Source organism: Anser brachyrhynchus, assembly GCF_964034855.1.
Source record: "Anser brachyrhynchus genome assembly, chromosome: 20".
NCBI classification, from domain to species: domain Eukaryota; kingdom Metazoa; phylum Chordata; class Aves; order Anseriformes; family Anatidae; genus Anser; species Anser brachyrhynchus.
The window spans coordinates 7333747-7361744 of NC_137713.1; the positions used below are offsets into that span (position 1 = coordinate 7333747).

At 61.9% G+C, this 27998-nt stretch overlaps 1 protein-coding gene across 10 annotated transcripts; it reads left to right on the top strand.

Annotated features, from left to right (window-relative positions):
- Positions 1-25: 25 nt before the first annotated feature.
- Positions 26-27997, top strand: SRRM3 (serine/arginine repetitive matrix 3). Of its 10 annotated transcripts, none has more exons than XR_013941207.1 (16): positions 26-114; positions 7970-8224; positions 10726-10827; positions 15568-15702; positions 15945-16025; positions 16443-16472; positions 16810-16878; positions 17238-17273; positions 17506-17556; positions 17679-17783; positions 18078-18249; positions 23581-23876; positions 24748-24978; positions 25122-25259; positions 25496-26986; positions 27595-27609. XR_013941207.1 is itself a non-coding variant. In XM_080563131.1 (16 exons), the coding sequence occupies exons 2-16, from the start codon at positions 8001-8003 to the stop codon at positions 27886-27888; spliced, it is 2004 nt and encodes a 667-aa protein (XP_080419257.1). In that variant the 5' UTR covers positions 26-114; positions 7970-8000; the 3' UTR covers positions 27889-27997. The 10 variants fall into 10 exon arrangements, 7 of the variants coding, with proteins under 7 accessions (XP_080419257.1, XP_080419256.1, XP_080419259.1 ...); XM_080563131.1 differs by having other exon boundaries at positions 26947-26986; positions 27595-27997; XR_013941206.1 differs by lacking the exon at positions 25496-26986 and having other exon boundaries at positions 24639-24978; positions 27595-27730.
- Position 27998: the final 1 nt, after the last annotated feature.

Sequence of the window (27998 nt, forward strand, 5' to 3'; positions counted from 1 at the left end):
GCGCTCTGGGCGGGCGGCGCGGCGCGGCGCGGAGCGGAGCGGAGCTGTCCAGCGCTTCAGGAGGGGCCGGGAGGGGCCGCGCCGGGGCTGCGGGAACAGCGGCGGCGGGGCCGGGTGAGCGGGGCCGGGGGAGCGGGGCCGGGGGGAGCGGGGCCGGGGGGAGCGGGGCCGGGGGAGCGGGGCCGGGGGGAGCGGGGCCGGGGGGAGAGGGGCCGGGGGGAGCCGGGCCGGGGGGAGCCGGGCCGGGGGGGGGGTCTGGGGGCGGTTTGAGGAGGGTTGGGGGGGATTTGGGGGGGTCTTGGGGGGTTTGGGGGGGATTTTGGGGGGTTTGGGGAGGGTGTGGGGGGTTAGTGGGGGCTTAAGGGAGGGCTTAGGGGGTTTTGGGGGGGTTTCAGGGGGTTTTGGGGGTTTGGGGGGGGTTGGGGGTTTTGGGGGGCACACGGGGAGCAGGGGGTGTGGGGGGGCAAGGGGCTGAGGGGAGACGCCATGGGGTGGGTTTGGGGGCTTTTGGGGGGGGGGTAAAGGGAGAGGGGTGGTTGTGGGGGGTGTTACTTGGGGAGGAGTCAGAGGAGCGGGGTTTTGGGGGGCTTTGATGGGTTTTGGAGGGGTTTTGGGGGGGGTTGTAGGGTTTTGGGGGCTGCACGGGGAGCAGGGGGATGTGGGGAGACCCCTTGGGATGGGGTTGGTGGGGGGGTACCTAAAAGGACAGGGGTGTTTTTTGGGTATGGTGTTACCTGGGGGACAGTGGGGTTGGGGAAGGGGAATCAGATGGTTTTTGGGGTGTCAGGGCTCCTCGGGAGCACCCCATGTGCACAGCGTGGTGGGGATGGGCCGGGAAGGGCCCGACGGCCCCACGAGGCCCCGTAGGGGGGGCTGGGGGCTCCCCGTTGGCCCAGGGCTTGCGACGAGGGGAACGCACAAATTGCCCCAAAACCCGGCCCCAAAACGGGGCAGGTTCCAAAGACCCGCTGTGGGGTTTGGGGGTGGGAGAAGGGGCAAGGCTGGGCTGCCGGCGGGCTCTGTTACGGGGTCTGGGAGCCTCGGGGCCAGGCAGGGAGCGGGGCCGGGGTCCTTCGTCCCCTCGGTGGCAGCGGGGTGCCCGCCGCGGGGGTCTCGGGTCGTGGCCCCGGCTCGGGCGATGCCTCGCGTGGCTGCGCTGTGGCGGAGGGGTTGTGCTTTGGGGGGGGGGGGCGCACGGTGCCGTGGTCCCGGGGGGTGTTTGGGTTGGAGGAGAGCACCCCGTGGGGCTCTGCCACTGCAGGCCCTTCTCTGGGGGCTCCAGGTGGGGAGCAAGCCCCTCGCTAGCCCCTCGCTAGCCCCTCGCTAGCCCCTCGCTAGCCCCTCGCTAGCCCCTCGCTAGCCTCTTGCTTGCCCCTTTCCCCTCACACAACCCACCCCTGTGTGTCCCCCCCGCATCCCACCTCCCGAGGGTCCCATCCTCAGCGTCCCGCTGCCCCGCGGCGGTGGCAGCCCCGCAGGGATGAAGGCGGCCCCGCTCCCTACGGCACAGAGGGGTTACCGGAGCCGGCGGGGGGGCTCCTGGAGCCAGAAGCCCTGTGGGTTTTAGGGCAGCGCTTCTGTGGCTGTGCCGAGTGGTGTCCCCCCCCCCCAGGTTTCCTGCCCCCTAGACGGGTTTTGTCCCTGCTTGGTTTTGTCCCCGCACCGAGGAGATGCGGCCTTGCCCCGATGAAGGGCTGCCCCCACGGCACGGCTCCCTGGGGTGCTGTGCCTGCTGGGCACCCCGCGGGCATCCTCAGCCCCCCCCCCCGGGTTGTGCTGTGGGTGTGCGGTGCCCCCCAGCACCGTACGCCGCGGGAGGCGGTAGCTGGCCTGCGACACGCTGCCTTTCCCCACTCCCGGCTCCTCTCCGTGGAGGAAATCCCCAAACCCCCCAGCCCCAGCCCCAATTTCCCTGCCCCGATTTCGGCGTGTGGGGCCCGGATCCCGCTGCGGGGCCGCGGGCGGGCGGATGGGGCTGGGGGGGCAGCGGGACCCCCGCTCCTCGGCGTCCCCAAAGCCCTTCGCCTTCCCTCCCGCGTCCCCAGCTCGCGTCTTCTCCCGGCCAGGTGGCCCGCGGCTTATATAACGTGCTCAGCCCCGGAATAGCTCCTCCCGTTACACAACGGGCACCGCGCCCGGGGGGGGCCCTGCTGCCCGCTCGCCCGGGACCCCCCCTGCACCCGGGGTCCTCCGTTACCGCCGGGGGAGGCGAGCCGGCAGGATCGGGACCGGTGCGACAGCCCCCTGCTGCTCTGGGTCTCAGTAGTTGCTGCTATTATTGTTATTTTATTATTATTATTATTATCGTTGTGCCCCCCAGGATTGTCCGAGGGGGTGCTGCTGTAGGGGCAGACAGGGCGAGGTTGCCCCGGGGGCTGTCCCCAGCCTGGCGGTGGCCTTAGGGAGGGCTGCGGGGCCGCGGGCGTCAGGATCCGGCCCATGGCCCTGCTGGTGCTTCGCTCCTTCCCCCGAGCCCCCGCTGTTTAAGCACCCCCGCGGGGGTGAAGGGTTTGGGGGCAGCGAGCACCCGACCCCTGCCCATGATGCGGGGTGCTGGGGGCTCCTGGGGCAGGGGCTGGGTGAAATTTAGGGACTTCGGCGTCAGCTGTGCCGTCCCGTGCTGTGCCGTGAATCCGGGGCTGCCAGAAGCTGTGAATTTCGATGCCGCCTGCAGGACACGCTCCCCGCCGCCCTCCCTCAGACATTTTGGGGGGGTCCTCCCCCCCACCGACAGGCTGCGTTTTGGGGCCGGGAGCACACCCCAGCTCCTCGCCTCCCTTGGGGCTCCTGGATCCCCTGTGGAGCATCGCCCCACTCCTCGCGCGGCATCGCCCGTCCCTCTCCACGCGCCATCGTCCGCCTATGCCCACCTCCCCATGGGGTCCTGCCCCTCTCCGTGCCCCCCGGACCCCCCGGTCCCTTTTTTTTGCCACGCCAGGAAGGAGCCCAGTTGCTTAGCAACTCTGTAGCTTCTCCGACAGCCTCCTCAGCTATTTAAAACACACAGCGACGCGCACACGCGTGCGTACGCACGAGCAGCAGCGAGCCCTCGCCCGGCTCGCCGGCCCCCCGTTAGCCGTGACGGGGTGGTCCCAAATCCCCCGGGTCCGTCCTGGTGTCCCCCCTGGCTCTGGCCATGGAGCGGTTTTGCTGCGGGATGGCCCCACACAGTGCAGGGCATCCTGTCCCCAGGTACTGTCTTTTTTTGGGGTGCCCTTTGGGCACCCAGCGCCTTTCTGCTCCCCAGATTGTGGGGTCCCGCCGGCTCAGGGCAGAGCTGATGGGCTGAGCCTTTCCAAGCTGCTCTCATCCTGTTTTTTTGGTTTTTTTTTCCCCTTCTTGGAGGTCTGACTCATGGGTTTTGGCACTGGTCGGCCCAATTAAAAGCAGCAGCCCGAGACTTTTCCTCCTGCTGACTCCAGCCAGGTATTTAGGAGAGGCCGTCTGCGTTCCGGCTGTTTTCTGCCTTCGTGCAGCAAGGCGGCTGGGCGGAGGCCTCCTCCGGCCACCTTCAAATAATTAGCAGCCTGTAACGAGGCTGTAAGCGCTTAGGGGATGGGGTGACTGCTCCTGCTGTGTGCCGCGATGAGATCCGAAGGGCAGCGCGGGCCCCAGCCGGGTGGCGGTCGGCATCGAAACTGTGGTTGGGCAGGGAAACTGAGGCACGGAGCAAGGCTGGCAGCGGGGGGCGGGTGGGATGGGATGGGATGGGGTGGGTGGAGGATGAGGATGAGGATCGGTATGGATGGAGGATGAAGATGAGGATGATGGAGCACGGAGCATGGAGGATGGGAATAGGATAGGGATGGGATGGCTGGAGGATGAGGATGGGGATGGAGGATGAAGGGTGGAGGATGGGGATGGGATGGGGATGGGATAGCTGGAGGTTGAGGATGAGGATGGGGATGGAGGATGGAGGTTGGAGGGTGGAGGATGGGGACGGGGATGGGACGGGGATGGGATGGGGTGGCTGGAAGATGATGATGGCGATGGAGGACGGAGGGCGGAGGATGGGGCTGGCCCACCTCTCCCCGTTCCCCGGAGCAGGTGGGCTCTTCTCCTTCCAAACTCTGTTGGCTCGGCGCGAGCTGCCAGCAGCAGATGAAAGCTTCATCCCCCTGCTTCCTGGTGCTGCCTCCCTCTTGTAAACAAGTTGGAGATTTTAAAGGGGAAAACCGCTGCTCTTTATCTAAAGGGCAGCCATGCCAGCCGCCGCGTCACGCCATCCCCTCGGGGGACCCCGCAGCAGCTGGAGCCTCCCACGAGGGGCTCTTGGCCTTCGGGGGGCTCAGCGCCGGCCTCTGGCCCTGGCCGGGGGCTGCTGCACGTCCTCGGGAGTCCCCGGCCCCGGCACGCGGGCGCTCGCCGCCGTCGCCCCGTCTGGTGCAGCTGGATGCGGCCAGAATTAATTGAGCGCCGGCCGGAGGCAGCTTTAATTAGCGCGGCGGCAAGGGGGAGGCCGGCCGGGCGGGGGGCACCGCTGCTGTGGTGCTTCCCTGCCCCCGGGAAGGGGGGTGCCGGGGGGCAGAGCCCGGCCCTGGGCACGAGCAGGGAGCTGGGTGGGGAAGGATTGGAGGAGGCAGCTGGGGAAAGTCGTGTTTTTGGGCAGGAAAAGCTAAAGGCAAGAGTGGTTTGGTGGAAAAACGTTTTTGGGGATGGGGATGGGGATGGGGATGCAGCATCTCCAAGCAAACCTGAATCCAGGCAGCAGAAAGCACCTACGAGGTGAAAACCCGTTTTGATCTCCCTCTCCCCAGCCCCAATGGTGGCACTTGGAGTGCCAGCGGGGAGGATGGGGATCCCAAAACGTGAGTGCAAAGGGCTTGGCAAAAAGGGATGGGCTGGGTTCGCTCGGGAGTTCCCCCAGCAGCTGCCCCCGAAGCCCTGGCACGTTGATGCTGGGGACCTTGGGCGGCTGGGTGGCACGGGGGTGGTTTGGGGACGGGTGGCAGCGCTCGCCCCGAAACGCCTTCTGTCCCCCTCTGCAAGGCGGTCGGGGCTCTGGCTGCCAGCGCTTGATGATTTGTGGGTAATTACTGCAGATAATGAAATATTTAGCCATCGTGGTTAGTGCTGTGGATAGCGCTGAGCCGGGCGGGGAGCCGCTGGCCTTCGGGCAGGGCCGACGGGGACGGGGCGAAGTTTGGGGATGGGGATGGAGGCTGGGGTTGGGGATTGGGGATGGAGGCTGGGGCTGGGGATTGGGGACGAGGCAGGGGATGGGGTTGAGGATGGGTTTGGAGGCTCAGGATGAGGCTGGGTTGCTGCCTCCGCCCCAGGCCATCCCCGCTCTGTCGCGTGGCGCTGGCCGATGGCTGAAGGCTGGGGAGGTGACAGCCCCCCTCCTGCAACGTGTCCCCAGGCTGTCCCTTGCAGACAGGGTGTCGCTGGGGGTCTCCTCTGGGGACAAGGGGGCACAGACCCAGCCCATCCCTCTGGGGGCCTGGGGCTCCTTCTGCCCCAGCACATTGTCCTGTTGGCACCAGGGGTGCAGGGTTTGCTCCATTTGCTTTTTTTTTTTCTGTGTGTGTGTGTCCAGGGCTTTTGCTTGTGGCTCTGCTTTGCTATTTATAGCAGGGTGGTGTTTGTGGGTAGTTTTTTCTCTTCCTTTGTTTTCCTGCCTGTGCCTGTGCCGTCACCGAGGCAGGATTGCTGTTATTAGCTATCATGGGGAATATTACTCACGTCGGAGCACTTCCCCTCCCTGCCACCCCCAGCCCCTTGTCCTCAGCCGCCTGGGGAAGGCTTCGAGCCAGCCAGGAGGGAGCCGGCTGTGTGACACCGACCCGGGCACCCCACTGCTCCCCCAGCCCAGCTCCCACCGCCCCGAGCCCTGCCGGGTACCTGCGAGTGGCCAGGACCCACCTGGGGACCGCCGGCTCCCATCCCCTCTCCCCCTGCCCCGCAGGGACCCTGCAGAGGGGACGGGGACACGGACAGGGACAGCGGACGTGGCTGCGGCGATCTTTGAGCAAATTGCTCACCGATCGACCCGGGGACGTTGCACAGAGGGAGGGCTCCGCTCCGGTTGCCTTCAGCTTCTTTTGCAAAGGGGAAAACGGGAGGCTCGAGGATGAAATTAATTCCCACTGGGGGAAGCACGCAGAGGCTGCTGCTGCTGCAGGAAGCATCCCCTCCTTCCCCCTCTCCATCCCCTGTGGACGAAGCCCCCCGGTGGGGGAACGTTTCCCGGTGGGAAGCTTCCCCATCCCCACATTTTTGCCCCGACGGGGCAGAGGTTTTGGGGAAGAGGAGCCCACAGCCGGGTTTTCTGCAGCATCTCTCACCCAGAGCCACGCGGGACCTGGGCAGCTCCTTGCTGCAGGGCACGGCAGGCCCCGAAATACGGGCACTAGCCTGCTTTCTGGAGCACCCGTCCGAGCCTCCCCAGGGCTTTTAAACCCAGAGGTGCCTCCTGCAGCTCGGAGGGTCCCTGTGCTGCTGGGGGGTCCCCGTGTGGCTGGGGACCGAGGGGACGCGGGGTGTGCAGAGCCCCCGCTGCGGAAACGCAGCCTGCTGGCTCCTATCGGCACGGTAATAACGGGGAAAAAAATAGAAGAAGAGACGCCGTGTAATTAAGCAGTCAGCTGCCATCCTCGCCGGGCAGGGCTGTCAGGAGATAAATGACGCGTGGGGCAGCCGGGGGCAGTGGGGAAGCCGGGATGTTCCCGGGGCCACCCGTGGCACGGCAGCTCTCCAGGCTGAGCCCCCGTTTTTGGGGTGCCGGGGGGACCCCTGCCTGCCGAAAAGGACCCCGTCGTGCCCGTCTCTTCTCCGCTGCTGCCCCAGGCAGGGCTCAGAGGCTCTGGAGGGGCGCAGACAGCAGAGGTTTGCCCTCGAGCCCTGCTGCCCCGGCTCCGTCTGACCCGACACGGCTGCGGGTGATCGTGTGTTGGCCAGGAGGTGACATTTCCATAGAAATCCCGCTGTAACCGTGCCGGTTTCTGTGGGTTTCAGCCCTGGGAATCAATGGGCTTTAATAATGCAGGAAGGTGCGCGGGGAGGACAGGGATGTGCTGCTGCTTTCACAGCCTTGCTGGAGAAATCAGAGCTCTCCGCCGGCTCCGCGTTGTGTCCCGAGCCACGGGCAGATAATTTTACAGCCGGTGGTGCTGGGTGACCCCGCTGGGTGTGCAGCCAGCAGCCACGATGCTGGGATATGGCAGGGCAGGCGTGCTCGTTGGCGCGTTTTCACTCCTTCTCTCCCAGCCCTTCCCCTCCTCGTCCATCTCTCCCATCCCTGCTCGTGCCATCTCAGCCCCTGGCACGGCCCTGCTGAAGGGACCTGGCTCCCCTTCTCCCTGCCCTGCTTTTTTTTTGGTGTGTGATGGCACCGACTCCCACGTGCCCAGGTTGGCTTCGCGCCGGTGTCCCTGTCCCCGCCGATACAGCGTGTGCAGGCAACGCCTGTCCTCGGAAAAGCGTCTCAGGCAGGGTGCCGCCGCTGGGAGCACCCCCGAGATTTGGCTGCTTACAAAAGGACGCATCTCCGCGTCCAAAACGAGCCCGGGGGGGGAGACTGTGCATGGGGTGGGGTGCTCTGCCTGTGCCTTTGATCGTTCTCCTTTGGGTAGGACTTTGCGGGAGAAGCGTTTGTGGGAATCCGAGGTGCAGCAGGGGGCTCGTGCGCTCAGGGGCGCACCGGAGCCGCTGGGATCGGGGCTGTCACGACCTGCACAGACGCCCGGTGGGGCGGTTTGCGCCTTTCTGGCTGATTTGGGACATTTGGGATGTAAGCATGGTTGCATCTCCCCTTCCCCAAGGCTTGGGGACATCAGCCAAAGCCCCGGCGCGGCGCCGTCCCCTCCAAGGGGTTGTTTCTGGAGCCTCACAGCCCGCGCCAGTGCCAGTGAGCGTTAACCCAGCACCATCCCCAGTGCCGGTGCGTGGGGCTCTCAGGTTTTGGGTCACGGCACAAGGGAGCGAAGCCAGCACAAGGAACTGACCTGTGGCTCTTCCTCCCCTCCAGGTGCTGCGTGCCTCCGGGCCACCACACCAGCATGGCTCTCTACAACAACGGGGCCAACGCGCCTTCGCCGCAGGAAGCCTCCAACGGCTTCGCGCAGCCCGGCGCCTCGGGGACGTGGCACAAGGCCGAGGAGGAGGTGAGGCTGGCGGAGCCCAGCCTGGTGAAGAAGGCTCACCGCGAGATCCTGGACCACGAGCGCAAGCGGCGGGTGGAGCTCAAGTGCATGGAGCTGCAGGAGATGATGGAAGAGCAAGGGTGAGTGGTGGGCGCTCGGGGCTGGGCTGGGATATCCTGTGGTTGGGGATCCCCGTTGGATACCCCGCTGGCACCTCCTCCTGCCGCTTTTTCTCTCTAAACAACCCTGAAGCGGCAAACGTCCCCATTTGGAAGGAAATTCGTCTTTGAGTGGATTGGGCTGGTCTCTGCAGCGCCTCACGGGGTTTTTTGGGGTGAGAAAGGGCCAGTCTCTGCCTCGCGGGTTGGGGAAATGAAGCAGAGCTGTGGCTGAGCCCCAGGTGAGGCCGCTCCAGTGCTTCGGTTTGTCCCTGCCTCCCCTTTTGCCCTCCAGTCTTGGGGCTAAAGCCTGACTGATGGAGCAAATTCTTCAGCGCACGCAGGGAGACGGAGACTGGCATCAGCTGCGGAGAGGGAAAATGGATTGAGGGAAGGCTTCGCCAAGGCTTTCATTAAGAGCGCAGCCACGACCTAGAATTAAATTGTCTCACACAGACTGGAATAATGATTACGCCTAATTTGTCGTTATGGAAATAAATAAGGCTGACCTGGCGCCTTGGGGAGCCCGGGTCCTCCTTTCGGGTTCCCGTGCCCTACGAGGAGCCTTACTATGAGTAGTAGTAGTAGTGCAGCGGGTAATAGCACTGTGGTGATGGGTATTGTTGTTATTGCTGTAATTGTCTTTGCTGTTATTAAGGCTATTAATAACAGTGGGGACGGGGATCCACCGAAATGATAATATAATTACAGCAATAATCTTGGCCGACTTGGTTAATCCCCCCCTGCGCAGGGGCTCTCCCGGGGGCTGCAGGAGAAACTCCCCAGGGGTTTCTGCCTGTCTGTGGCCCCTGCGCCTCGGGGGATTTGTCGCCAAGGGCAGGGACCCTGTGGGGTTAGGTGTTGTGATAGCAGGGGAGGTTTTCTGGGGATTTAAGAGCTCCCTGGTTCCCTTCAGCGTGGATGGATCCTGCCTGCTCTGGGTCTGCCCGCTCCAGGCTGCCTGCGGGGTTACTTGCAGGCTGGTGGCTGGATTTCTTCTCTGGAAAAGAAGTGTCAGCAATTTCTGGTTCCTTCCCCACCCTGTTCTCTGTGTTAACGGCAAAAAATCCCTCTGACAGGGTTAAGAGCAGCCGCTCTGCAGCCAGCCTCAGGCTCCCCTTGCTGCAGGGCTGGGGGGAGCCTTGGGGCAGGAAGGTCTTCGCGGGCAGGGTGGAAGCAGATTTTGGGGACCCGCCAGCCCCCATCCCTCTGCATGGCACAGCCAGATCCAGCCCTGGGGTGCTGCTGTCCTCCTGCCTGTGGCTCTGATGACAAATCCAGCCCTTGAGCCATCTGCAGGCTGCTGGAAACGCCTCGTGGAGAGCTCTGAGAGCGTGGTGGGGCTGCTGGAGCAAGCGGGGAGAAAGGCAAGTCCCCAGAAAGAAAAGGAGAATAAAATGGCCCCTTGGTGGCCATAAACTTGGCCACGGTCGCCTGTGCACCACCTTCAGCTTGACTTCATGTCCCCACTCCCATAGCACTGCCCACATTAATACCCCACTGCAGCAAATCTTTGCCTGCTCCCTGCTCGCCAGTGGCCCTGGGTGAGGTGCAGAGCAGCATTTTGGGGTCCTGCCCTGTTTTTGGGGTCCCCCAGCCCTGGCGTGGTGCAAGGTATAGGGAAGCAGCCAGGGCTGCCTGGTTCACCGCCCTCCTCCTGCTCGGCAGCCCTTGCCGGCTGGAGCATTAATGAGCCCGTTTCAGTGCAAATGAGCTCGTTAATATTAATTCCCATCTCATTCTGGTGGTGGAGGAGCTCTGCACCCCCCGCACCCGTCTGCAGGACGCAGCCCAGGTGCCATCCTGTGCCTCCCCCTCCCGGTGACGGTGCCGAGAGCACGGCGAGTTGCTCCACGCGGGCATTTTCAGCACAGCACCGCTGGGTTTCGGTCGCGGGGATGCGCCGGTGCCCTTGTGCCGATGCGGGATGCGGCACAGGACTGCCCGGCGCGGGCTGTCACCGGTCCCTCCAGCGTCTCAGGGACAGCTGGAGCGCCGTGCTTTGCCGCGGCTGTTTGCAGATGCCAGGGACAAAGTGATTAGTGTCTCTCGTTAATAACCCTGCAGTGGCCTGAGTCAGCGTTCGGCGGTAGTGCAGAGCTGGCTCGGCTGCTGGGCCGCGGCGCAGCACGGGGACGAGCGAGGGGATGGAGGAGAACCCCGGCCTCGCTGGCTGCGAGGACAGCCTCGTGGTCATCCTCCTCTTTCACCTTCCTCGTGGCCCCTTCGTCTGCTGAGAGCTGCTGGGGAGGGGGAAATGGGGCTGAGGAGGGCGATGGCAGGGCACCAAGTGGAGGGACCTGCTGTCCTCCACCCCCCAATGGCCATCACAATGCCACCTCTCCTTCCCAGCCGCTCTGGCCACACGCCAGACCTGGAGGTACAGAGGTCATCAGCAGGTCCCAGCCCCTGGGGGGATGTGCAGCCCCCGGAGGGCCCGCGCTGCGGCCACACCAGCCCTGACCACATCTCTGCCCATCCAGGTACTTGGAAGAGGAGATCCGGCAGAAAGTGGGGACCTTTCGGCAAATGCTGATGGAGAAGGAAGGCGTGCTCACCAGGGAAGACCAGCACGGGCGCCAAATGTAAGTGAGGCAGCTCCGAGTCGGTCCATCTGTGTGTCCTACTTGTCTGTCACACGTTGTGCTGCTTGTCTGGGAGACACATCCCAGGTGGCCACCAAGGATGGATGGATGGATGGATTGATATAGAGGGGGATATAGAGAGAGAGATGGTTGGAAGGGTGGATGGAGGGATGGAGGGATGGAGGGATGGATGAACAAACAGATAGTTGGTTTGTTAGATGGTTAGATGGTTGGTTAGGTGATTAGATGGTTGGCTGGTTAGATGTTGGTTGGTTGGTTCGTTGGTTGGTTGGTTAGAAGGTTAGATGGTTGGTTGGTTAGAAGGTTAGATGGTAGGTTGGTTAGATGGTTAATTGGTTAGATGGTTGATTGGTTAGATGGTTATATGGTTGGTTGGTTGGTTAGATGTTTGATTGGTTAGGTGGTTCGTTGGCTGATTGGTTAGATGGTTGATTGGTTAGATGATTAGATGGCTGATTGGTTAGATGGTTGGTTAGTTAGATGGTTGGTTGGTTAGATGGTTAGATGATTGGTTGGTTAGGTGGTTAGATGGTTAGTTGGTTAGATGGTTAGATGGTTGGATGGTTAGATGGTTAGGTGATTGGTTGGTTGCTTTGTTGCTTGGCTGGTTGGTAGGAGGCAGGTTTAGCCTCTCTGAGGCAGGTTACTACCTCCAGAGGGGTTTTCCTGCCCTGGTCTTTGGGCAGCCTCCGCATGCTGTACAGGCCAGCATCGCAATGCCCATCACAGATGAAACCAGAGCTCAGGGTGCTCAGCTCACCCATCAGCTGGTGGCAGAGACCAAGCCGCAGGTTTGGGGTGCACCACGGGGTGAGGACGGGTCCAGCCACTTGTTCCCTGCCTCTGCCTGGCCACGACTGTCACCAATGTCACTGGAGCAGAGCAGGCACCAGCTTGGTCCTGGGGAGAAAGATGAGATGTTGAGGCCATGCCTCACTTCTGCCTGCTCCTGCTGGTTTGGTTGCCTTTCCTGCTCTCTCCGGGGCTGAAATCACAGCTCCTGCTTCCATCCGGGCAAGGACATCGATTTCGAGTCCTTGCTGTTAACTCCATAATGCAGAATAATCCTCCTGCCCAGGTGCAAATCTGGGGTAACTCACCTTGGGGATGGTCTGGGAGGCTGGCTGCTGTCCTGTAACCCCAGTAACATTAGTGTTAGCAGTACTAATCCTTAATAATAGCAACAATAAATGATGTAAGAGGCCCAGGCAGGGCTTGAGCCTGCTTTTCACCAGCACAGACCCAGAGACATCCCTAGAGCGGAGCCGCACCTCTGTCAGACTGCTGTGAAACCCAGGAGCCCCGTGGAGGAAGCTCCCCCAAGCAGCTCTGCCCCGTGCCGCTGCCTCCTCATCGCTCCTCGTGCTCCTTCTGCCCCAGGATGGGGCCTGGGGCTGAGGTTTGTCGCGCAAAGCAGCCCTGCTGCTGCTGGGGACGTGCCACCCGCTCCTCCCGCCCTGCACGGGATCGTCCCCAGCCTCACGAGGGTCTGTGCTGGCTTGACAATGATTTATCTGTGCGCTGCTTAATGGCCCAGGCAGCGTGGCTGGCCCGGCGCGCACCATCCATCAGCCTGGAAACCAGGTCACTTGGGACAGGAATAGATGCTGCAGGTTCACTGAATATTAATGCTTCATTAGGGTCAGGAAATCAGGGCGAGGGGGAGGCGGGGAAGCCGTGGCGGCGGGGGCAGCCTTCCTCTGCCAGCAGCCTCCCAGTGGGGCCAGGGCTGGGCTGAGCCCGTCCCGGTCGGGGTGTGCAGCCCCATCCCCGTCCCGCAGCAGCGACGAGCATCTGGGGTCCTCCTCCAGGCAGAGATCGGTGGAATAAACAAGGTATGGGATAAACCAAGGCGCCTGGGTCACCCAGGTGTCCGAGCATCCAGGTGGCGTGTTAACAAGTGGCCTTTGCCCGTGGGACCTGAGTCATCTTCAGGGCATCTTCTGGGCAGGCTGGGAGAGGCTGCCCAGCTCGTTAGGCCTGGTGCTGTAACGAGCACAGAGGTGTGTTACGGGTACCCCGGTGGCCGTAGCTGTCACCTTTCCCCACTGGCAGGCTTGCTCTCCAGTCTGAAGGGTAATCGTTAGATTAGCCCCAGGGCTATAAATAATAGTGCTGAGCTGGAGGGAGCAGTCTCAAAGCACAGGGTTGCTTGGAGGAGCGCGGAGGTGCTTGGGGGAAGCTGGGAGGAGATCCCAAAGGAGGTGGTTCCCCATGAGATGGGGACCCGGCCTGCAGAGGTCCCTGCCAAAGGATGTCCTGGATGCAAAACCTCTGCACTTGTTGAGGTTGAGGGAGGGAGATGCAGCAGTGCTTCAAATAAACACGCCCAGCCTTTGCAATGGCTGGAGGCTGGGAGAGCCCCCAGCACAGGCACCTCGTGTGCTGGTCCTGTTCCAGCACCTCCCCGGAGGTCTACAAATCAGTCACTGGGCTGGCTGGGCTGCGAGCCCGAACCAGCTGCTCTCGTTTCAAAGCACAGGCGAAAAGCTCGGCATCGTCTGCAGAAGTCCCCAGGGGAAACTGAGGCACCGAGCAGAGCCGTGACCACCTGAGCCCCGGCTTGCTCTCTGCACCCTTTCAGCTCCCGTCTGTGCGTGCATAGCCCCGCCACACAGCCCTCTGCTGGCTGAGGGACTGCTCGATGACCAGGTTAGTGGGCCTGAAACAGAATGCAGGCGTGTGTCAGGAGGGGAGGTGTAAATGGGGCACCACGGGCTGGTCGTGGACCGCAGAGCAGAGCTGACAGCAGGAGCACGTGGCCCAGCACTGCGACGCGGTGCCGTCTCAGCTGCCCACCGAGCAGAGAGTGCAGCAAGGAATTATCTCGGTTTGCTCAGCTCTCTTTTTCCTTTCCCCTTTCCGTGGTTTGGTTGTTGTTCGAAAGGCATTTTCGTGGAAAAGGTGGGTCGGAAGCCAAGGGCTGCGCTTCTCCAGCAGCTTCCCCTGCTGCCGGCCCCCTGGCTAAGACATCTGGAAGAAGCCAGGGTGGGACATGAGCTAAAAATCGTGGTTCCTGAGGCCACATCTCCTCCGGGGAGTGAGAGCCTGGGCTTGTTTGATGTCGGCACCCCCCAGACACGGCACCACCCAGCAGGGTTTCCTCCGGAGCACCTGGAGGCTCCTCAATGGCCACATCCCTCCCAGGACGAGGTGTCCCACATCTGAGCCATGTCCCTCAGTAGATGTGGGGGTGCTGGTGTGCACGCGAAGGAGAACTGGGATTTCTCCACGCCTCACCCTGCCCCATTAATCCCAGAACGGCTGAGGTTGGAAGGGACCTCTGAAGATACCCAGTCCAACCCCCCTGCCGAGCAGCATCACCTAGAGCCCATATTTCCGCTTGCGTGGCTGTCCCCGTGCCATTGTTCCCCAGCTCTGGGGCTCCAGGTGCTGCCGTTACCCACGGCGGATGGAGGAGTGTCCGCAGTGCCTTCATTTCCCTGGGGATCCTGCCCTCGCCCAGCACCCGTGGCCAGGCAGCTGGGCGCCGCGGGACGTGTCCCGGAGCACCCACAGCCTCTGGAACCCGAGGACATCCCAGAGGAGGACATCCAACCCACGTGTCCTTCTGCTGCCAAGGAGCTTGAACACCACCTGAACTCTGGCAGAAAGGGAAAAATGAAAAAAGGGGGGAAAATAACATCTGGCACCATGGATCCTGCACCCAGCAGTGCTTCTGGCTGTGCCGGTGGCGCCGAGACGCCCCGAGCCCAGTGCCACCAGCGCTGGAGGCAGCTCGTCCGATGGGTGGCCATCCCCAGCGGTGACATTGCTAGGAAACATTTCATCAGGGCTCTTTGACGTGCTTTCCCTGCTCCACCTCCTTCTCACAGCTGCTGTCACCAAGCCCCCAGACCCCCGCAACATTTGGGGCTCAGGAGCTCAGCCGCTGCCCCACGTCCTCACCAAGGCGTCCCCAGCCCGCCTGAGGGGGACGGATGCTCTGCCCCGGGGGGGTGGAGATTGCTCCTGGGGCTGATGGCAGAGCAGGAGCGGGGCGAGATGGGGAGCTGGGGGCAGCAGGGAGAGGCTGGCCAAGGGCTCCCGGGTCCCTCCTGCTCGCCGGGTCCAGCCCGCAGCCCTGGTAGTCAATGGCAACCTCCCGTCCGTTTCCATGGCAGCGGGAAAATTAATGTTGACGAAGCTGCTCGGGAGGGAGAGGAGACCCTGGTGGCTTCAGGCCTGATGTCCCCCCCTTCCTCGCCTCGGCTGGCCCGGGGGGACGTCACCCATCACCTCCCGTGCCAAGCCTGCGGCAGGCTGGGCACCGGTCCCAAAGCCCGGATCATCCCGGGAGCTCCTGCCGCCGGCCGGATAATCCCCGAATCACCGGCTCCTCTCACCCTAATCCGTCCCCTGCCACCCACCTGGGCTGACCCCGCTCAGCCCCGCGGTGCAGCACGGGGCTCCGAGTGATGCCGAGGACAGGGAGGTGGTGGCATGGCCCTGGGGATGTCCCTGTGCCAGCCCAGCGGTGACGTGCTGCAGGGATGGGACCCTGATAAGAGCTCTGCCACGCGGTGCTGACACCAGGGTGTCACACCCAGAGCTGCCAAGCATCGAGCGACGTGACCAAGGTCACCTGGGGAGGCGGCGCTGGAGCTGGCTGTCCCCAAACCCATGTGCCACCAGGCACCTGTGCCCCCATCCCCTTTCCCAGCCCTGATTCAGCTCCACCAGCCCCCCAAATTCATCCCGCGATTCCTCCTTTGCCAGAGTGATAGAGAACCACCACGGGCTGGACGGGGAGGACTACGCGGCGCAGTACCCCGAGTACGGCGAGGGCTGCCTGCTGCAGTGCGACTGCTCGGCCGAGTGCTACCGCGACGACAGCAGCCACCGCGAGTACAGGTCTGGCCACGGCGGGCAGCGGGTTTTGGGGACAGGGGGATGGCTGTCCCCGCGTGGTGACCCCCAATGCACCCCAAATGCATGCACGGTGTCCTCATACTCGGCGCAGCCACACCGTGCTCAGGACACCTAGGCCACGTTGTGATGGCCACGGTGACGGTGGCCAGGGCACGGTGACAGTGGCCAGGGCACGGTGGGTGGTTTTCCGTTCTCACCCCAACGCTGCCTGCTCTTTCCCTCAGGCTGAAAAGACGGTCCAGCAGCTCCACCTCGCCGCCGCCCAAGAAGAAAAAGAAAAAGAAATCGGGTCACCGTCGGAGCCGGTGAGTCCACGGTTGTCCCCGCGCTGTCCCCTAGACCTGGAGGGCTCGACCCTGCAGCTCTGCTGGGTCGCTCCAAGCAGGTCCCCTCCCTGCTCACCCCGTCCCAACAAGCTGGGGGACGCTGAAGGCCTTCAGGGGGATTATTTAATGACTTGGGTAATTAACCCAGCACTTGCTGCGCTCTCGGGTTGTGGCTGGGGGCTGCAGGGTGCTGGTGCATCCACAGCCGGCTCCATCAGCACCCCAGCCTCCCTGGGAGGGCAGGGCACAGCCCTGCACAGCACCAGGCAGGATTTGGCTGCTGGGAGGGGGCCGGCTCCGTCCACCCCCCCGGTACTCGCCCCAGTTTACATGTCCTTGAGCAGTGGGAGGATGCTGTCCTTAACGTCCCTTTCTTCTCTGCCTTCCCCGCGGCAGCAAAAAGAGGAAACCCGGCTCGGAGCGCAGGTGAGTGTCCCGCTCCCAAATCCCAGTGGGAATTGGCTGCTCCAGCCCCGTCTCCTGCTGGAGGCCACGGAGCCCACAAGGTGGCAATGGGACACAGCAGGATCCGGCCGCCCTGGCACCGGGGTTAACCTGAGCCCTTCTGCTGGACTCTCCTTTCTGTCCCCCGCTGCAAAAGCCCCCTGGAAATAAATTCCATGCAATATTCACGCGTCCCGGGGGTTGTCCGGGGATGTGGGGTGCCAGTGGGTGGTGGGTCACAAGGATGGGACTTGGGGTTCCTGCTGCACCCCAGCTCCTTGCTCCCACCCTAAAGGCACCCACTTCCCCCCCCCCTCAGCTGCGACAGCTCCTCACCGATCCGCAAGGAGAAGAAAAAGAAGACTGGAAAGAAACACAGACGCGACAGGTAGGACGGATACGTCTCCTCCAGGCACTGTGCTCCCGGGGCTGGGGACAGCGGGGCTGCTTGGTGGCCGCAGGGAGGGCTGGAGACCATGGGGAAGCCCCCGGGGCTCTCGGACTGGGGTGGGTTGGCAGCATGGGCAGGGCAGGGTGCTGGATGGCCTTTCAAGGGGGCAGGCAGTTCTCTGAAACACGGGCTGTCACCTCCTGGTGGCCGGGCTGCCCCCTCCAGCGACCCAACCTGGTGGTGGCTGCCTCCTCCCAGCCCCCTGCCCCTGTCCCCATCCCTGCCGTCCCCTGGGGCTGCCCAGCCTTCGCCCCCCGCCATGGCTCAACGTGTCTCTGCCTCCTCTCCGTCCCCAGGTCTGAGTCGGGGTCCCGGAAGAAGAGAAGACACAGGTGAGAGCGAAGGCAGCCGAGAGCCATCCCACCGCCACCTGCACTTGGTGCCAGCGTCCCCCTCGCCCCACGGCCAGGCTCCGCTGGTTGTCCCCACCCTTGGAGGGGGCACGGGGCCACCCCATGCTCTGGGTGCGCGTTGGCCAGGGCTCAGCAGGGTGACCCATCGCACCGGGCATCATCGCTGCCCCTCTCCCATCTCTGCCTTTTCACCTCTCTGCCCTTCCCGCAGGTCCCGCAGCCCCAAAAACAAGCGGAAAGAGAAAAACAAAGAGCGCAAGAGGTGAGGCACCGCGGGCAGGCGGCTGGCAGGGTGCTGCCGTGCGGGGCCAGCCCCCCCAAACCTCGTAGCTGCCCGGCACGGGGGCTCAGCCTGCCCGTCGGCCCCGGCCGTCCTCCCCGCAGGTCCCGCAGCGAGTCGCCGGCCTGGCGGTCGCACCGGCGCAGCAGCTGCAGCTCGCACAGCGCTTCGCTCTCCTCCGACTACAGCAACTCCAAATCCCCCGGCAGGTAGGAGCACCCCCGGCAGGGTTGTCCCCAGGGTGGGGACCCTTGGGGGTGGACGGGAGGGGAGCGGGGCGGTGCTGCAGCACAAGGGATGCTTGGTGGGGCGGGAAACTCGGCACCAGGGTTTCAAACCAGATGGGAAAATGTGAACTGGGAAAAACCCCAGAAGCAATTTCTGGCCCCGTTTCTTGCTTCGGCAAAGCCTGTGCTGCAGCCCAAGCTTGGGTGCCACCGCCGTGCCAGGCTGGGGACGGGGGGACACGTCGGCCACCACCCTGACCGTGCCATGCCCCGCAGGCTAAGCCCCAAGCACCGCGAGGACGGCCCCAAGGGCAGCAGCGCCCTCTCCAGCCGCAGCCCGTCCTCCTCCTCGCCACGCCGCTCGGCCTCGCCGCACCAGAACGGGCACAAGGGCAGCGCCCAGAACGGCCGCCACAGCCACGGCGCCGCGCTCGAGGAGCCGCCGGATGTACGTAGGCTTTTCTTGCACCACGGTTCGCTGCCCTCTCCTCTTCCTCCTCTTCCTCCTCCCTCCGCAGGACCCCCTCACCCCGGCTCTCCTCTCCCCTCTTTCCCCACTCACCCGGCCGCCATCTGGGGGGCACTGGTGGCGTCGGGGACGGACAGATGGATGGGGACACCGGGTGCTGCCTGTCCCCCTCCTCGGCCGTTCTCTGGCCGTGCAATGTCCCCCCCACCCTGGGGGGTGCTGGCCCCTCTCTGCAGGGCAGGACCCCCAGCAGGTCCCCCCACGCGGCCGCTCTGTGGATGTCACACCCCCAGGTGTCCCCAATGGCTCGTAGGGCCACCACTGGGCTCAGTGCTGCCCTGGGAGTGGATTGAGCCCAGATGGCTGAGAAATGGGTAAAAATGGAAAAATGATTTCCCTGCCACTGCCAGCCCATCCCAGCACAAAGGTGCCGGTGCCAGCGGGACCCCAGCACCAGTCTGGGCACTGGTTTAAGGCCAGGAGAGGGCTCGGAGGGGGGGGCTGGGGCTGGGTGCTCAGATTTTAGGCACTCAGGGTCCCCGCGGCGGGTGACTCAGGGCTGACTGTCCCCAGCCCTGCCAACTGCCCTGGCAAAACCCCACTGCGCCGCGGGCACTTGTCCCCTTGCTTCCGCTGCCCCAGCGGGATGAGGGGGCCAGCCCCAGTTTAACCAGTACCGGAGGGGCTGGGAGACCACCGGGGGGACCGGGCTGGGTGCCACACGGGTCCCCCACGCTGTCCCCATCCCCTCCAGCACCCAGCGCCCAGCACCCAGCCGCTTCGCAGGCGGCGGCGGAGCCCACCTCTCGGGCACCTCTCCGCTTTCTTCTTTGCTGTGGTTTCGGCTCAGCTCTTTGGGGGTGCGGGTGCCGAGGAGCCCCCACCCCGGGCACCCAGCATCGCCCAGGCCGCACGAGCTGCCTTGGCTCCCCGGCTCTAGCGGGACTTTTCTCCGACAACTTCTCTCTCTTTCTCTCTCTCTTTCTCTCTGTTTTTTTTTGGTTGTTTGTTTGTTTTGTTGTTGTTTTTTTTTCTTTTTAATCCCATCTGTGTTTTTCTTTAGCCTCCCATTTGAAAAAAACCCAAACGGTAATATACAATTCCATTTCTTGCTCAGCAGAAACAGGGAAGAGGGGGAGGGAAGGGCAATGAAACATGCTTTTTTTCCCCCCTTGTTTTAGTTTCCTTTATCATGATTTCTTTTCTTTTCCTTCGTGATGTACAGAAATGCAAACGATATATATCTCTTATTTTTTTCCCCCTGTCGTCGTCGTGTTGTTCTAGAATTTTTTGCTTTTGTGTGTGTTAATGTGGAGAAGAAAAACAAAAAACAAAAAAGGAGATGTGTTTTCTAAATATTTACGACCGTTGAACACTGTATTTCCATTCTCTATATTTTGAACAAGGAATTTAAAAGGGAAGATAACCGAGCAGCTCTGAACTGAAAAGGGAGCGGGCTCACCCCAAAACCGAGCCGCAAATTGCCCGTTGCCTCCTCAAATTGGCTGTGGCCCCGCTGCCCATATGGTAGCCAACCCTGGCACCATGGGGATGTTTTCCCCGTGGGTCCCCACGTGTGATCCCGTTAGGATGGGGCTGTGGCATCCACCCAGCCGTGACCCCTCCGGGCTGGGACCCCCGCGCCACCCCGTGCTGTGATGCGCATCCTGCTCCCCGAGCATCCTCAGCATCCATCCTGAGCTCAGCCCCACAGACCGGCAGCAGCAGGGCTGAGCACCCTGCGCCTGCCTCGAACCCTCCAAAACCACCAAATTCAGACCATTTTCCCCCACGTCCCCACCTGGGCTACCCCAGCTCCCCAAGCCCTCCAGGTGCCCAGGGCCGGGGCGCTGCACGGGGTTGACTTCCCTTTTAAATGCCCAGTCCGGTCTCCATCCATCCCCGCCTCCGGCTGCCTGCCCATCTTCGCGCTCGCCCTTCCTCCCCATTTCTCTCTCCTCCTCCTCCTCCTCCTCCTCGCTCTCTCTCCCACACGCACTCTCCGGCCCCAAATTTCTCTCTGGTTTTCTTCGGGCCTCTCCCGGTGCCGACGCCGCCCAACAAACCTCCACGCGTTGCGCTCCATCCGCCGCTTTCCTTGCATGACGTTTGGGACTCGGTGACGTTCGGCAGCCACCTTCCAGACCGAAAACGCTGCCGGGTAGGGGCCGGGCACCACACGCAAGCCGGCAAACCCGCTGCAGCCGCGAAAGCCACGGGCTTTCCATTTAAGCAAAAAAATATAAAATAAAAGATGCAAATGAGACCAATATAAAAAAAAAAGTCTAAGCAAAGCAAACTTGATTAGCAAAGGGGTCTAAATCACATTACTAAAGAGTCATTGTCTTTTTCCCATTCTGCACTCCAAATGTGGAGATTATTGTTTTCTTTTTTATTATTGCATTCCTGTCACTGCCAATTCAGAAGGTAGGTATTTCGTCCACCTCTGCACGTTCACTTCTGCAGATGAGCCTGTTGAAAAGCACCGTAGCTTGATTTAATGTTATTTTCTCTTTCTTTCTTACTTTCTTTCTTTCTTTCTCTTTCTTTCTTTCTCTCTTTCTCTCTCTCTCTTTCATTTTGTCTCTTTTTGGTGGCTATATATAATTTTTTTTTGATTTGTATGGTTTTCCCCAGTTAGCTGCAAAGCCATGCTCTTCTCTTACGTTCTTTTCTTTTATTTTTTTGCCCTGTCCATGTAATATTTTTCTTTCTTTCCGCCTTTTTCTCTTCCTCGTTTCCTCGTTCTGTTGGTAGAATGCATTTCTGTGTGTTTTAGCCCTCCGAGTTTGTGTTCGTTCCCACAGACGGTACAGTTACCATGAGTCGGTTTGAGTTCCTCCATGCTTTTTAGGGGCTGGCTAATGAGACCGAGCACAATTAGCGAAAAATAGAGGCAAAGAGAAGCAGGTGAACCCCAGTGCGTCACAAGGAGTCACTGGGGCACGGGTATTTTGGGGTGAAGGACTGGGAGGGAGGATAGCAAGTGAGAAATTTGGGGAGATTGGGATTTTTTGCCCCTCCTGGGGCTGTAGTCGTGGTGGTGGAGGGACCCGGGGAGAAGATTTTGGGGCTGTGGTGGTAAAAGGCTGAGACCTTCCGCACCTGGGAAGGAGCCAGGCGAGGTGAGAGGCAGGTCTGGGGAGCACAAGCACCCCAAATGCATTTTCCCTTTGGGGCCAGACCTTTGCAAAGGATTTATTTGGGTTTGTTTGTTTGTTTTTTCAATGGAAGCCCCCTCTGCCCTCCCCATCCCTCTCCCTGCGTTGTGGGCGTGAGCCCCGCATCCCCACAGCATGGATAGCAAATGGGTGTGAGAACGATGCGCTCGGGAAGAGGACACCTCGCTCTGGCTTTCTCTCTCTTCTTCTTCTCCTCCTTCTCCATTTCAAGTTTTTCCCTCCCCAGAAGTAGGGCTGGGGACAGGTACGGCCGAAGCCCCATCCCCTGTGAGGACGCCGCCGGTGGGGCATCCGTCGCCCCCACTGCTTCTCTGCCTCGCTGGAGCAATCGCAACAGCAGCCAGTTGTTAAAGCAGTCATAAAAATGCACCAAACCACCCCATTTTGGCTCTGGCGGGTGGGGCACACTGCTCTGTGGCTGTAGGGTCTGCAGGGGTTGTTGGCTCAGCCCCCTTGTCTGTGGGGACAGGGGCATGATGCAGGACAAGCCACCAGTGGAGCGGCCTCGTGTCCCTTTGTCAGCATCTTCATCGCAGACCCGTGGCACATCGTCTGCTTCTCTTTTTGGGGAGAAAAGCAGCGTTTAGGCTTAAGTGCATTCTAGGCAAAGGGATGGTGAGGAAACAAGGTCACCGGCTGCCCCCGGGCACAGCAGCACTGCCCCAGTACCTCCCAGCTTCCCTTAGGCCCCATCAGGTCGCGCAGGATTTGCTCCTCCGTGGGCACTGGGGGCTGCCAGGGGAGAGACCCCAAAGTCTCCCCATCGCCCCCTCGCCCCCCAGCCCAGGTTCTCCGGCTCGGTTGGGGCTGGAGCCCCCAGTATCCCAAATCCCAGCCCAACACTCGGGGCTGTCACCACGCCGGTGGCCCAATGTCACCACCAAGTAGCGAGGAGGGGTTCTCCCGGTGTCTGAGCGTAGGAGAAGGGAGTTGTTTTGTTTTATTTCTCTCCTCTCGCTGTCTCTGTCTCTCCTCCTCTCTCTTTTCTTTCTCTCTTGCATTTTTGTGAATCTAATGATGCACTTATATTGCCCCGCTTTTCCCTTCTCTTCATACCTTACCTACTAAAGGAGGAAATGCCACTTTTTTGGTAAGTGGATGTTAACCAAGAGGGACTTAAAAAAAAAAAAAAGCATATAACGGAAAAAAAAAATGGAAGCAGAAAGCAAAGTCTGTGTTGAGTGCTGATGAGGACTTAGCAGTTCCCTGCAGAGTCACAGCTAACAGATCAATGCGTATCCCAGGAAGAGCTCAGAGACATTCGTTTATCTCAGTAACGATGACATTTGTGAAGTTTTGGTTTGGTTTTTCTTTGATTTTGATGTTTTCTTCTTTCTTTTGGTTTCTTTTTCCCTTCTTGCCCCTTGCCCCCCGACTCCCTGCCTTGCCCTCCATCGTTGCTCTGTGCCGTCTTCCTCGTTTCTTGATTTGTTTTAAGCCAAAAGCCGTACTATCTATAAAACCTATGCATATATAAACGTATAGATATCTATATATGTGCATGCATCTGTGTGAGCAGACCTCCCGCCCCGCGCCCGCCCGGCCCCGTCACCTCTTTGTTTTCACCCTCTCTCCCACTGCTCACTCTGATTTACTCCTCCTCTGCCTCCCCTCCTCTCATTTGTTCTTTTTTTTTTTTTTTTTTCTCGTTTTCCTTGGTTTGTTTGGGTTTTCCGCCCCTTTTCCTTTCACCTTTCTTGGTTGCGGTGGGCGGGTGCTGGGGGTTTGCTTTATCTCCTCTCCAGCTGTTTGGGGGGGGGTCATTTCTTTCCCTTTGAGCTTTCCCTCCCCAACGACTTTGGGGTTTCTTGGATTTTTTTGGTCCCTCCCCTGTTCCCCAAACCCTTCTTCGTTTCTTTGTTGTTTTTTCTTTTTTTTTTTGGTTCGTTTCTTTTTTTTTTTTTGCGTTTTTGCATGCGGAGGTTTGCATGACCCACGTTGTTGAGGGCGAGAGGCTGAGGAAGGTGCAGGGTAGCGTCTGTGTAGCCTGCCTTAATGCGATGTGCGTTGACGTTGTGCACCGAGCCCCGGCCCGGCGCGCCCCGTTAAAGACCTCTTTCTCCTTCTTTCTTCTCTTCTCCCCCTTCCGCCTGTCCCCCCTTCTCTCTGTCTCTCTTCCCCCTGCCAGAGGCCGGCCTCGCCGTCCCCCTCTCCGCGGCCTCGCGGCAGGACGGAGCCGCCGTCCCCCCGCGCCCGGGGCGGCCGTCACGGCGCCCGCAGCCCCCGCTCGCCCTCGCCGGAGCGAGCCAAGCACGGCCACCGGCACCGCTCCCGCTCCGCCTCGCCGCCACGCCACCGCGGCCAGGCCCCCCGCCAGCCGGCCCCGACGGGGCTCAGCCCCACCGGCTACAGCAGCGACTCGGAGGGCTCGGCCTGCTCCCACCCGCTCGGCCCCGACAGGACCCACAGCGCCCACGCCAAGAAGTAAGGGCTCTCTGGGTGCTGTCCCGTCGGAGCCACAACCCGGTTCCATACGGGAAATGCAAGGACCGGGGCTGCGGGGCTGGGTGCAGGTGGGTGGGCACCGGGTGGGTGCGTGGATGGAGCCTGGTGGGGCGGGGGAGCCCCATGGTGTTATCCTGGTGGGTGATGCAGTGCCTGGATGGCTCTGGGGGATTATGGAGGTGATCGTCCCCCTGTGCTCTGCTCTGGTGAGGCCGCACCTCGAGTGCTGTGTTCAGCTTTGGGCCCCTCACCACAAGAAGGACATCGAGGCCCTGGAGTGTGCCCAGAGACGGGCTACGGAGCTGGTGAAGGGTCTGGAACACGAGTCCTGTGAGGGGTGGCTGGGGGAACTGGGGGTGTTTGGTCTGGAGAAGAGGAGGCTCAGGGGAGGCCTCATTGCTCTCTGCAACTGCCTGAAAGGGAGGGGTGGGGAGCTGGGGGTCGGCCTCTTCTCACAGGTAACTAGTGATAGGACTAGAGGGAATGGCCTCAAGTTGTGCCAGGGGAGGTTCAGGTTGGAAATGAGGAGACATTTCTTCTCAGAAAGAGCAGTCAGGCATTGGAACGGGTTGTCCAGGGAGGTGGTGGAGTCACCGTCCCTGGGGGTGTTCAAGGGAAGGTAGGATGTGGTGTTTGTGGACATGGTTTAGTGGGTGACATTGGTGTTAGGGGGACATTTGGACCAGATGCTCTTGGTGGTCTTTTCCAACCTCACTACCTCTATGATTCTGTGATAATCAGGGTGTTTTCAGGGCCACGTGGGTGCTTCTGCTCCCCCACGGTTGCAGAGGGAAACGAGGAGCGGTGCGGTCACACTCAGGACGTTCCCCCCGCCCTCTGCCCCTTGCAGGGTGAAGGAGCGGCACCACCGGGGCCGGCCCAACAGCAGCTCAGAGTCGTCGGCCAAGCACTCTCGGCACGGGGCCTCGGAGCGCAGGAAGAGCCCCTCGCACAGCACCGGGCACCGCAGCAGCTCCTGGAGCTCCAGCGGCTCCCTCTCCAAGTCCCGCTCCCGCTCGCGGGAGAAGAGGGCCGGGCGCAGCCGCAGCCGCTCGCCCTCGCAGAAGAAAACCGCCAGCAGGTCAGCTCGGGGGGGTGCGGGTGGCACGGGGGCACAGCTCGGGGCTTGTGGCATCACGGCTGGAGAAGGGCTGGGTGTCCCTGCAGCCCGCCTCGGTGCACACGCGGCTCCTCGTGCCCCTGACGCCCCTCGTCTTGGTTTAGAGAGAAGGACAACGAGCCCCGAACACGCCACGGTGACCCCGATCCCGCCCGGGCCCGGCGCCGCTCCCGAAGCTACTCCCCCATCAGGAAGAGGAGACGCGATTCCCCCAGCTTCATGGAGCCCAGGAGGATCACCAGGTGGGTCCCGGCATGCGGAGCCACCACCGCTGGCACAGCCCGTGACCGACCTGCGCCCCCACGTAGCCCCAAAGGGGTGGGGGGGATGGTGGAAAGGATGGACGGATGGGTGGATGGGGATGGGTGGATGGTTGGATGGTCTGGAACACCAGTCCTGTGAGGAGCAGCAGAGGGCACTGGGGGTGTTTAGTCTGGAGAAGAGGAGGTCTCAGGGGAGGCCTCATTGCTCTCTACAGGTACCTGAAAGGAAGGTGTGGGGAGCTGGGGGTCAGCCTCTTCTCACAGGTAACCAGTTATAGGACTGGAGGGAATGGCCTCAAGTTGCGCCAGGGGAGGTTCAGGTTGGAAATGAGGAGACATTTCTTCTCAGAGAGAGCAGTCAGGCATTGGGATGGGTTGCCCAGGGAGGTGGTGCAGTCACCGTCCCTGGGGTGTTCAAGGGAAGGTTGGACGTGGTGCTTAGGGACATGGTTTGGTGGGTGATGGTGGTGGCAGGGGGACGTTTGGACCAGATGATCTTGGAGGGCTTTTCCAACCTCAGTGATTCTGTGATTCTCTGGGTGGATGGCAGAAAGGATGGATGGATGGATGGATGGATGGATGGATGGATGGATGGATGGATGGATGGATGGATGGATGGATGGATGGATGGCAGAAAGGACGGATGGACGGACGGACAGACAAGCAGCTTTGAGGACAGACACATAACCCTGAGGATGAATGGAAGAGTGAACCAGGCTGGCCCAGACAGCTGGGTAACCAGGCTGCCTCCAGCATTACAACCTTCTGGTCTCTTCCCGTTTGCAGACAGCAAATATGAATTCATTTTACTCTGTGTAATATTCCATATTGCAGCACATACATATTCCAGCAAGAAGCCCAACCCCAGTGCGTTTGCCTCCTGCCCTCCAAATGCCGTTTTCTCCTCCCTGAGACCTTACTGACTCAGGATGCGGGGCTCTAAGGCAGGCAGTGTTTAGTGCCAGATGAAACACTGTGTGCATATATAGCATCTCGTTAGCATGCGGTGCTGGCGACGTTACTGGTGCTGAGCTGAGATTACCTCCTTTCTGACCTATTTGTCTCCCGTGCTATCAGCGGGGAGATCGGGGGCCGTAGCACGGAGCTGGCTGGATTTCCAGCAACCGGCTCTCGCTCGCTCTGGAAGGATTTTGATTTCTCCTGGGCTGGACATAAGGAGAGAAGGCAGGAGAAATGCAGCCTGTACACCGCGCTAAAGCTTTCTGCAGGCTTCCCCTGTGAAGCATATGGGCCAGGAGAGGTCCTCCCAGCCCAGAAGAAGGTTTCTTGCTCAGGTACCGGCTGGCTCTGCCGTTCCCCAGCTGAAATCCCCCAGGGACAGAGGGGCTGCCAGCACATGGCCCAGAAATTGACAGCCTCACACGGATGCAGGCGGCAGGGACACCGTGGCCATCCCTCCCCTCGGTCCCCTGCCCTGGGCTGGATTTTCCTGGGATGCCCCGAGGAAGGTGGCAGGGAGGAGCTGTGGGGACAGCCTGTGGTCCTCACCATCCCAGGGGAGACCAGCCCCGTAGCCTGGCCAGAAGCCCCCTTCCTTTGCCCTCCTGCCCTGTACTTGTCCCCCTGCCACCCCGGGGCCCAGCACTGCGTGGTCCTGCCTTGTCCCTCAGTGATGCCAACGTCTCCTTTTCCATTTCATCCCAAGGTTCCTCTCGGAGAGCATCGCCGTGGGCCTGGCTCCCAGGGTAACCTCCCCCCTTCCTCCTCCTCCTCTTCCTCCCGGACCCCTCCGTGTCTCCCCGGCTGTGCGAGGCCGGCCGTGTGTCTCTCTTTGGTCCCACTAACACCGCTCACCACAACGTGGGGCTGCGAGAAGGAGGCAAGGGGCTGCCTTGTCCCCCCTCCAGCCTCCTCAGGGACCCACAGGGCTCCGGGCTCAGTGTCCTGCACCGGCTCCAGACGTCGCTGCCCCCGGTCCCCCCCTCCCCGCTGTCCCCCTGCTCCCCACGTCCCCATAGGAGCCGGGGAGGGTCGGACCGCGGGCAGCCCGGCGCTCGTCTCCCGCTAATCCCTAACGTCTCTTTTTCAGCAGCTTTCAATCTTTGGTGGCTGGGGAAACACAAAAGCCACATTAACCTGCTCACTTTCTGTCCTTGCCGCTGCCTAATCCAGGACTAACAGCCGGGGGGGGACCAGGGAGGAGGAAGGGACCAGGGGGGGCCGGATCCTGACATCCCGCGGCCGCTCCGAGCCTGGGGATGTGCGGGGCCGGTGCTTGGGCCAGTGCCCCCCCTCCCTCCTCTTCCCCAAACTTCAGCACGGCCCTGACTCAGTTTCCCTTTTCCCTCCGCAGCGCTCGCAAGCGTCCCATCCCCTACTACCGCCCCAGCCCCTCGTCCTCCAGCTCGCTGAGCACCTACTCGTACAGCCGCAGCCGGAGCCGCAGCTACGACAGCTACAGCACCAGCCGCAGCCGCAGCCGGACTCGCAGCCCCCCCAGCCGCTCGCGAAGCCCCAGCCGCAGCCCCAGCTACAACAGCCGCAGCAGCTCGGAGAGCGCCGGCTTCTGAGCCCCGCAGCCCCCCGCCCCAGCCCCGGGAGAACCCCCCCAGGAGGTGGAAAAAAACCGGGGGGGGGGGGCTGCTAAGGATGGACCCGGCAGCGGGGGGAAAGTCGGGGGGCGGATGGAAACCTTGCAGGGCAGTGGGCGACCCTGAGCCCCCCGCAGTATTTTGGGGGTCAGGGGTGGGGGGGTGG